The 8,902-nt window shown below is 41.5% G+C and overlaps 4 protein-coding genes across 8 annotated transcripts in view; 2 read left to right on the forward strand and 2 right to left on the reverse strand.

Moving 5' to 3' along the window:
* LOC113210564 (GDP-L-fucose synthase) lies at positions 1-2,094 on the reverse strand. Its single transcript, XM_026428619.2, has 7 exons — positions 1,990-2,094; positions 1,497-1,639; positions 1,306-1,420; positions 1,101-1,229; positions 814-1,027; positions 589-717; positions 1-513 (listed from the first exon to the last, which is right to left on the reverse strand). Exons 2-7 carry the CDS (start codon positions 1,628-1,630, stop codon positions 278-280), a joined length of 957 nt encoding a protein of 318 aa, XP_026284404.1. The 5' UTR covers positions 1,631-1,639; positions 1,990-2,094; the 3' UTR covers positions 1-277.
* The window catches only part of LOC127750267 (gustatory and odorant receptor 63a-like), a 13,576-nt gene that overhangs the window by 1,275 nt on the left and 3,399 nt on the right, over positions 1-8,902 (forward strand). The window lies entirely within an intron of this gene.
* Positions 2,212-4,095, reverse strand: LOC127750266 (zinc finger protein 26-like). The gene is made up of 3 exons (XM_052271422.1): positions 3,766-4,095; positions 3,454-3,687; positions 2,212-3,372 (listed from the first exon to the last, which is right to left on the reverse strand). Exons 1-3 carry the CDS (start codon positions 3,925-3,927, stop codon positions 2,350-2,352), a joined length of 1,419 nt encoding a protein of 472 aa, XP_052127382.1. The 5' UTR covers positions 3,928-4,095; the 3' UTR covers positions 2,212-2,349.
* On the forward strand, positions 4,257-8,620 carry LOC113210565 (uncharacterized). 2 transcript variants are annotated; one of them, XM_026428623.2, is made up of 8 exons: positions 4,257-4,407; positions 4,916-5,105; positions 5,215-5,548; positions 5,627-5,901; positions 5,978-6,059; positions 6,149-7,481; positions 7,952-8,141; positions 8,228-8,620. In XM_026428623.2, exons 2-6 carry the CDS (start codon positions 4,917-4,919, stop codon positions 6,361-6,363), a joined length of 1,095 nt encoding a protein of 364 aa, XP_026284408.1. In that variant the 5' UTR covers positions 4,257-4,407; position 4,916; the 3' UTR covers positions 6,364-7,481; positions 7,952-8,141; positions 8,228-8,620. The 2 variants fall into 2 exon arrangements, with proteins under 2 accessions (XP_026284408.1, XP_026284407.1); XM_026428622.2 differs by lacking the exon at positions 4,257-4,407 and adding an exon at positions 4,461-4,596.

An 8,902-nucleotide genomic window follows, 5' to 3' on the forward strand; every position in this document is an offset into this window, starting at 1 on the left:
ATAAAAATTTAAACCTCTATACAGTGCAAACAAACAACTTACAAGCCAGATTGGGTTGTAACAACATCAGAAAATAGTGTTGAAATCGTCATTAAATAACAGTTTACATAGCTTCCTTTAAATGGGATACAGGACACTTTTATACACAGCTCAAATTTACCCGGCCAATGCAATAAGCAAAGCACCTTCGAAACATTCTCAGAATTATAATAGATGATGTGACTCAAAAAATGGACAGTATGTTGGCCATGTAATTTTTTTAAATTGAAGATTATTTTTACAATCTAGCATTGCTGTAATTTTCCTTAAACCAATCAGCAGTTTCTTTAATGGCAACTGGAAACGGAGTGAATTTGAAATCAGGGTTCAATTGACGAAGTTTGGCATTGCTGGCAGTTTTCTTGAACTGACCATCAGCCATGGACGTATCATAAAGCAATTGGCCAGAAAAACCAAAAGCCTCAGCTATTTGCTCAGCAGCTTGGCTAATACTAACTTCGTCTTTTTCATCAACTAAAAGAAGGAAATAATAATAGTAATAATTTCCATATTTTGAATATTTACACCAAAGCAATAAGAAAAACTTACCGGACAAGATTAGAGGTTCAACATCTTGATAATGTCTTAGAACCCAAACAAAGAGGCGAGCGAGATCTCTAGAGTAAATAAACTGTCGCAGAGGTTTTCCTGAACCAAGCACAGTGAATTTATCCTCACCTGTGTTTTGAAAAACCACAAGTAAGAACACAAGCATGAATTGTATTGTTTGAGCATGCTGTTTGAAAGGCACATTAAAGAGTAAAAAATGCATACCATTTTCTACAATTTGATGAAGTTTCCTCATAAGGCCTGGAATCACATGGCTTGATTGCAAATTAAAATTGTCATGTGGCCCAAATACGTTGCAAGGAATGACTGAGGTAAATAGGCAGCCATGCTGTTGAAAGTAGGCTTTGTTGCTAATGTCAATGAGCCTCTTTGCATAGCTATATCCAAAATTAGATGGGTGTGGTGGACCCAAATGAACCTACAAAAATTAGCAACAATAAATAAGGAATACCACCAAATAGATCACCAATTTGAAAAGTTAAAAAACTGACCATAGTTTCATCAATAGGATATGAAGTTTTATCTGGAAAGATGCAAGTAGATAGGCAGGAAACTACCTTCTTCACTCCACTTCTAAAGCTTGTCTCAAGCACATTATCATTGATATGAATATTTGTTCTCTGCAAGAATAAAAATCAATAACTATTTTATCAGAAACTGGAAGGTATAGATTTTCTAGGATGGTGAATAACATACCAAAAAGTCTAAATTGTGTGACATGTTGTGGAAAAGACCACCAACCATTGCAGCTAAATGTATGACGTGAGTAGGTTTATGTTTTTGGAACAGTACTGTAGTCTGCTCAATATTACTGAAAAATTAGAACAGAATCATATGATTTTTGAAAATATAGAAAAACTAATAAAGAGATCTTAAGCTTAGATCACCTCAAGTCAGCATCTTTTGACCCCACGAATATCCATGATTCATCCACGGGTTTTTCATTCTCAACAAATTCACGGATAGCTTGGCCGACAAGCCCAGATCCTCCAGTCACAAGAATAACTTTCTTGCCTTCCATAATTCAATCCTATATTTATCAAAGAAAGAAAGCCATAATGATTTCAAAAAATTGGATGATTGAGTGACTCAAAACCGGAATCAACAGAAGGCGAGAAAGTGTTTTTGAAATTTCTAAATAAAATGAGGTCACAATCACAGCAGCAAGTTATAGTGGATTAAATGCTTCTCAGATATGAATTGTTTCTACTTAACTCTCCTCTTCAGTGTTTACAGTGCGGAATAGGTTAGGTCTACGATAAACTCTGGATTTTTTTTCTTATCTACCGGTACGACATTAGAAGAGACTTCTGAGCATTGAAAGAAGAAACATTAAAACTAAGTTACATGAATCCATTGATTGCAAGGGACATTACCTACCAGAAAACCGGCTCAATGTTCGCTTAAAAGTGGCACTCAAATCAGTTTGTTATTGTTTTTTTTTTACTGCCATTATTTGCAGCTGCAGCCACTTCCAGGTCTGCTGCCAATAGATCACAGTAGACCGCGAACTTTAAGGATTCAAAGTCGTCAGTTGAGAATATCTTTAAATTGGGAGTGAATGACGGTGATGATGCAGGTGAAGAAAAAGTAAAAGAACAATTTCCAGATCCAACTGTTATAATGATATATTTGACATTCAAAACCATTATAAAGAAAATCCTGCAAAGGAAAAAAAATGAGACAAAAAAGCTGTCGCAAAATATCTTAAATTAAACGTGTTGTGATTAAACGTAACAATCAAACACAATGCTCATTTTTAATGCGCATGTCTTCTAAAGACACTTCATAGCCAATTAAGTTAACAGTCTCATCATTTTCTTTTGTTGCCCATGTTTTACTTCGTTTGGATGGTGGCTTCATGTGTGCCTTCATGTGTCTTTGTAGCTTGGAGCTGTCAAGAAATTTCCTTGGGCAATGTTTACAAATGTAAGGTCTTTCGCCTGTATGTTTACGTACATGGCTTGACAGGTGACCACTTTCAAAGAATTTTTTTCCACACACGTCACAAGAGAATCTCTTAATGCCCTTATGATACCGAGTGTGCCTATTTAACTCGCCTTGAGAAAAAAAAGTTAAAGCACAACCATTTTCAGGACATTGGAAGGGTCTAACATTCGAATGAACTCTCACATGTCTTTCTAACTCTTGCCTACTAAAATATAACTTATGGCATTCACTACATTGGTATTTTGATTGTGTTTCATGTCTTTTTTTGTGAGTAAACAAAGTAACATGACTGACAAATTTCTTATCACAAACATCACAAGAATATTTTTTATTTGTTTTATCATTAACAACTGTGCAGTAATGCAACTTCTTGTACGGAGCAAACTGACCACAATTATTGCACAGAAAAGCCTGTGACCCTGAATGTCTTTTTTCATGCTCTCGGAGGCTACTTGGGCGTACAAAGGCTTTATCACAATGACCACACACAAATGGTTTATGCCCAGGTTTTGAGAGGGCATGAGCAGCAAGTTGGTTTCTACTTGGAAAATACTCCCCACAATCAGGACACGTAGATTGCATTTTGAAGGTTTTACCTTTCATGTCAGAATGCTCATCAGGATGGTCTTCTACTTCTTCAGAAAAACAATTACTTGATTTGACAAGCTTATTTTGATGAGAAGTAAGGCTTATTTCATTTTCCTTATTAGCTGATTGATTCTCCATCAAATTGCTGAAGTGTTCAATTTCTGTCTGCCCTTCCTGATCAGAATCCATTGAAACAATAATAGGTACTTCACACTCACTTCCCACCTAGAAAACGTTAAAGTAGAATAAGATAAGAATAAGTCAAAATGAATGTTGTTTGTTTGACAACATCAAGAGATCACATACAATCACGGTTGATAAATCATCTTCTGTATGCTTAACGACTGCACGTGATACTTCTCCATTATTGTCGCCATGAGTCAGAAAGCATATGGTATTGTTGCCTACATTTTCTTCTGAGCATATCTGTCGTAAAGTGGCATCAGCATATTCACACTGGACTTTTAATCTGCATGCTAAATCAATCTGCGAAAGACACCCGTTGCAGATTTGATTCGGTAGTCCATCATCAATGAGGACCTGAATAAGTGTGTAAAGCCAGAGCAAAATGTTAGAAGCTAACAAAAATTTTACTGAGATCAAACAGAGAATACCAACCTCAATGCATGCGAATGACATGATTCTTTCAGCTACAGAATAACCAACAAGTAATCCATCGGTGTCCTGTTCCTCATGATGTTCAAAAATATCAACATTTCCCCTCTGAGTCAGGCATATACGGCACACAACAGCAACATCGATGTATTCCTCCTCAGTCATTTTTCACATCCAGCTTCGTTCACATTCAAGAAAGTTAAAATATTGGACATAAAGGAAAAATTTACTTAACTACTTGTTGTTAAAACACAGTTTTTGTTTTGTTTTGTTTTTGTTTTGCCGGTCCTAACGATGGATCGAAATAAGTTTTCGACCCTCAAATAAAATAAGCAAAAAGTAACTTGAGCTGCACTCCTTTGCGTGGTTAAAAAAAAAACACAAATCGGAATATTATTTTGCAATTCTTACCGATTAGCATCCTCGCACGTCGAAAACTTGACAATATTCATGAAATTATATGCGGAAGAACCTCCGTCACGCGTCGTCTGCTGTCGTTTTCTATCCTTATCTTACCCGCTGTATCTCACTTGCTATCTCTCTCACACACTTTTCCGTGCCGTTTCGGTTCTCGTCGCTTCGTCCCCGAAGTTCGCGCTAGCGGTTTGGCAGGCCAGGCAGAAGAAGCACAACACAGGCCGCAGAGTAAGTAACGCGGCGGGTGGTGTCTTTATTCGCAACAGTTCATTGTCATTGTCCTCAGGTGTAGGCGAGTGTCTAGAGCCCTTTAGAGCATGCAACTCACTTGCTGTAACAATTATGTCATTCTTCATGAATGTTGCACCTTCCTTCCTTTGTTGGGCAGCTCAGCTGGGTGCCTATGAGACCTCAAAAGTGCGCATATAGGCTTAATTATAATTCAAAGGGTCTTGCAAGTCATTCACGTTTGCACTGTTCAATAAATTTCATCAAGATGCCTGTGACAGTTTCTTTGTTTAGTGTTACTTGTGACTATCTCACTTTGCCTCCTGATTAGGAATTGAAGGTCACGCGTTTTCTGTGAAACATTTGTCATATCAGTGGCAGAGATAACGTCTTTCAAAATTGTACATTTTATAAATTATAGTTTAAGTAGTTATTTTTTACTTAAGAGACACATACTTTTAATGGTGTCCTTAAAACTTTGCTTAATGCCAAAATTTCCTCTCAACAGAATGCGTCTGGCACTTTTGGCTTTGGTGCTTCTGGCACTGGTAATCAGCAACCATCCCATTGATGCTCGACACAAAGGTGAAGAGAATTGGAAACAACGCTATAGGAAGTGGAAGGAAGCTGAAGAACAAACGCACCACCATGACGTCCTGATTGGAACTGATGAAGCAGCAGCAGCCCGTGTTCAAGATGTAAGTTTCATTTAATGTGAAGAAAAAGAAAAGCTATAAACATGATTCTATTAGATAATTCAATTCTATGAGTTAATAAGTCTGTAAGTTAATCTCACTTCTTTTCTAGGAACATAATGATGTGAATAATGATGGTCTTTCTGAGAAAGAGTTGTGGAGGCAGCGTATTGAGGCAAAAAAACAACGTCAGTCCCAGTGGCAGGCTTCAGATGGAAAACAAGAAGGCAGACCTATGAGTGATATCACTGCTTGGCATGAAGAGAAGTGGAGGAGGAAGCAAGAGCGCCACTATAAAACAGTACCTCATGATCTTCAGCGTCAGAAGAGACACCAAACCCGAGAATTGAAGCTTGAGGGTGAAAGTTCTGGAAAGTTTGTCCGTAAATCTCCTCCTCCTCACACCAAAGTAGCTGAAATGGCACGTTACATTGTCCACAACTCAGGTATGTGTCTAAACTATCAATTTTCTATCATCCAAAACTCCAACAAGGGTTTGTCTCCTAATCTTTTAAATTTTCCAGACTGGGCTGCTGTTGCTTACACTTCCAGGCAACCAGAGACTTTTGGCCTCCCAATGGCTGACATTTTCTCCATAAGTGATGGCCTTGTAGACAACAGTACTGGCGTGCCTTACATGTACATTTCACCCTTGGACACTGGTGTTCAAGATTTGGCCAAGGATAGCAGGTGTTCCTTGGCAATGTCATTGGCACAGGGCAACTACTGCAAACAAGAAGGCTTGGACCCTGAAGATCCACGCTGTGCTCATGTCTTCCTCACAGGAAAACTCAAGACGGTATGTTTCTTTAAGATTTTTTATTTCTTATTTTTATTTATCAAGCAAATGATCTAATTCTGTATTCTAATTTTAGGTAAAGAATGGAACTGAAGAATTCGCCCGGGCTGAAAAGTTATTCTTTGATCGTCACCCTAAGCTCCGCAATATGCCAAAAGGTAAAATTGTGTTGCTCAACAATATGATTTTGACATCAAAAATTTGGTCCACAAGTATGTTGAAATATTTTTATTTTCCTTATTAACAGATCACCGATTCCGCTTTGCCAAACTCAAGATCAGCAATATCCTTGTCCAGGATTACTTTGGTGGTCCAGCTCATATTCCATTGGCTGAGTATTTTGCTGCTAAGCCAGAGGAATTTAATCCCTCCAAAACTCGTCCTGTACCTGAGGTTGATGCAGAGCTTATTCCTGGGGCCTCTTCCTCAGACTCTGAGAAGTGGCTGAGGCCCATTGAATAAGCTGCCAAATACATACTGAGAGGAATACTTATTTACTTGTTTAAGTTGATGATACCTTGGCTAACACATCCCTCAATATTTGCTCTCTGTTTTTTATTATTCTATGTAATTTTTGCCAAGCAGTTGCGCTTCCAACAATAATGTAGCACACTCAATTAAAATGTGAAAATGTTACAAATGAAATCTCTTCAGAGATCTGTTAAAATTCGTGTTTACATATTCCTATGTTAGCCAAAGATATTTTTTTTTGTTTATGTATTTGTTTTATATATTTTTTCTAGTTCACCATTAGCAATAATTTTGTCGCTTTTTGAAAGCGTTATAAGACACTAGTTGTGATAAATACAAAACGTTGAAAACAATGATTAAAGTGTTTCTTGGTTTCTGCCAAATTTTCTGTACCTTTGAACTTGTGCCCGAACTTTCCCGAGACGACCCTCACGCTGGTGGGCACGAGACTTCCCCTGCAGGGTCGCCCCCCGCGAGGCCCAGTCCAAGGAGCCGCAACAAGCGAGGCGCGACCGATTCCAATCCGGGGCATGTCTACTGGACCCCGAAACTCTTCTATGCCTATCTCTCTTTTCCCATTAGAGGGGCTGTGGTGCGAGAGAGATGGGAATAGCGCCCCGAAACTTTCAGGGAGCGGCAGTGGACAGGCCCTGATCGGCCCGACCCGTCCGTCTTTCTCCGATACATATTTGGCCAAATGACTGGAGCTCAACGCCTGCGAGGCTGAGGGTAGGCCGTCCCGCATTGCACGTACGCACTGCAGGCAAGATGTTGCCTACCCGACAGGCGCTATGAGAGCTTGCGTGGGCCGAACGTGACAGTTTCGTAACGACGTATGCGTATGACGGACGTCCTTTCTGGGTGATCCTCCTCGAGACCAAGGCGGGAGTGAGATAGGCAGCGACTCTGCATCTGTGTGCGACGGGTTGCCCATGCGCTCGGCCACAGGCGCTATGACTGCCACTGGCGACTATCCTTATCTTACCCGCTGTATCTGACCCATGTGACCCCACGCTATCTCTCTCTTTTCCGTGCCGTCTCGTTCTCTTCTCGGCACTTCGCTCCTGCCCCAGCGATTTGGCAGGCAGAAGCACAACACAGACCGCAGAGTGAGTATCGAGGCTATGGTCTCTCCATTCCACGACAAACGACAGAGGGCATTGTCCTCAGGCTTTAGGCGAGTGTCTAGCGCGTATGGTACTTTAAGAGCGTGTAACTTCACTTGTGATGACGGTTATATACGTCTTCTTGGACGTCGTCTACCCTTTCTTTGTTGTTCGGCAGCTCAGCTCAGCTAGTGTTCCTTTGCCTATGAGGCTCGCTTGATTATACTTGAAAAGGCTCGTCATTCGCGTGTGCACTGTTCGACAAATTACATCTGCTTGAAGTGTACGGCAGTTTATTATTGTTCAGTGTACTTGTGGTCATATCACTTTGCCATTTAAATGGGAATGGTTCTGTAGACAAGCGTGTATTCTAAAAAATGATCGGTCAATACGTTGTTATTTCATGTAAAAGCAGCGCGTAGGTGGTGATCGAAAAGTGTTTGTTTGATGCTACAATTTCCCCCTTTGAACAGAATGCGTTCGGCACTTTTGGCTTTGGTGCTTCTGGCACTGGTAATCAGCAACCACCATGTCGACGCTCGGCACAAAGGCGAAGAGGATTGGAACCAACGCTACAGGAAGTGGAAGGCCGCCGAGGAGCAGACGCGCCCCCGTGACGCCCTGATCGGAACGGACGAAGCAGCAGCAGCCCGTGTGCAAGATGTGAGTCTCTGTTCAATGTTGAGATGCCAAAAAAAAAAGTACGAGGAACGGCGTCATGCTGTAACCGCTCGCTTGCTCATTTCCAGGAACATAGTGGTGTGAACAACGAACGTCTGTCTGAGAAAGAGTTGTGGTGGCAGAGGATTGAGGCGAAGAAGCAGCGTCAGGCCCAGGGGGCCCTCGATCAGGTTCCACAAAGAAAACCAGCGGTCCAGCCAATGAGTGACATCACTGCTTGGCATGAAGAGAAGTTGAGGAGGCAACAAGAACGCCGAGATCGCCATCATCGCGGAGTACCCTCGTGATCCGCAACGTTAGGAGAGAACCAAACTAGAGCAGATGTCGACTTTGGAGGTGTATGTCTGACCTGGTCGTCAATCTACGTACGTTCGTTTCTGCTTGACCGCTATAGCAATAAAGTTTTCGTTTGACAAAAGAAATAACTTGCAATAAAATATAATACCAAATAGCTTTGTGAACATGTCGTATGCGTTTTTCTTGTGCTGCCTACTTATTCGTGCACCTTTTGCGGACTCTTGCAATGCGCTGTGGCCCACCATCACCCTACAAAGACGACCCTCCTCACGCCGGTGGGCACGAGACTCGCCCTCCAGCGGGCCGACCTCGACCTGCAGCAGCGGGGCGCGCCGCGCGCGCGCCCAAGGAGCCACAGCAAGCGAGGCGCGACCGATCCGATCGGCCCTGTGAGACCGGCCGGCTCAGGCGGGCAGTACGGGCAGTACAGTAGTCACCACACCAGC

This window comes from Frankliniella occidentalis, unplaced genomic scaffold, assembly GCF_000697945.3.
Source record: "Frankliniella occidentalis isolate FOCC.00 unplaced genomic scaffold, Focc_3.1 Scaffold161, whole genome shotgun sequence".
Classification (NCBI taxonomy): domain Eukaryota; kingdom Metazoa; phylum Arthropoda; class Insecta; order Thysanoptera; family Thripidae; genus Frankliniella; species Frankliniella occidentalis.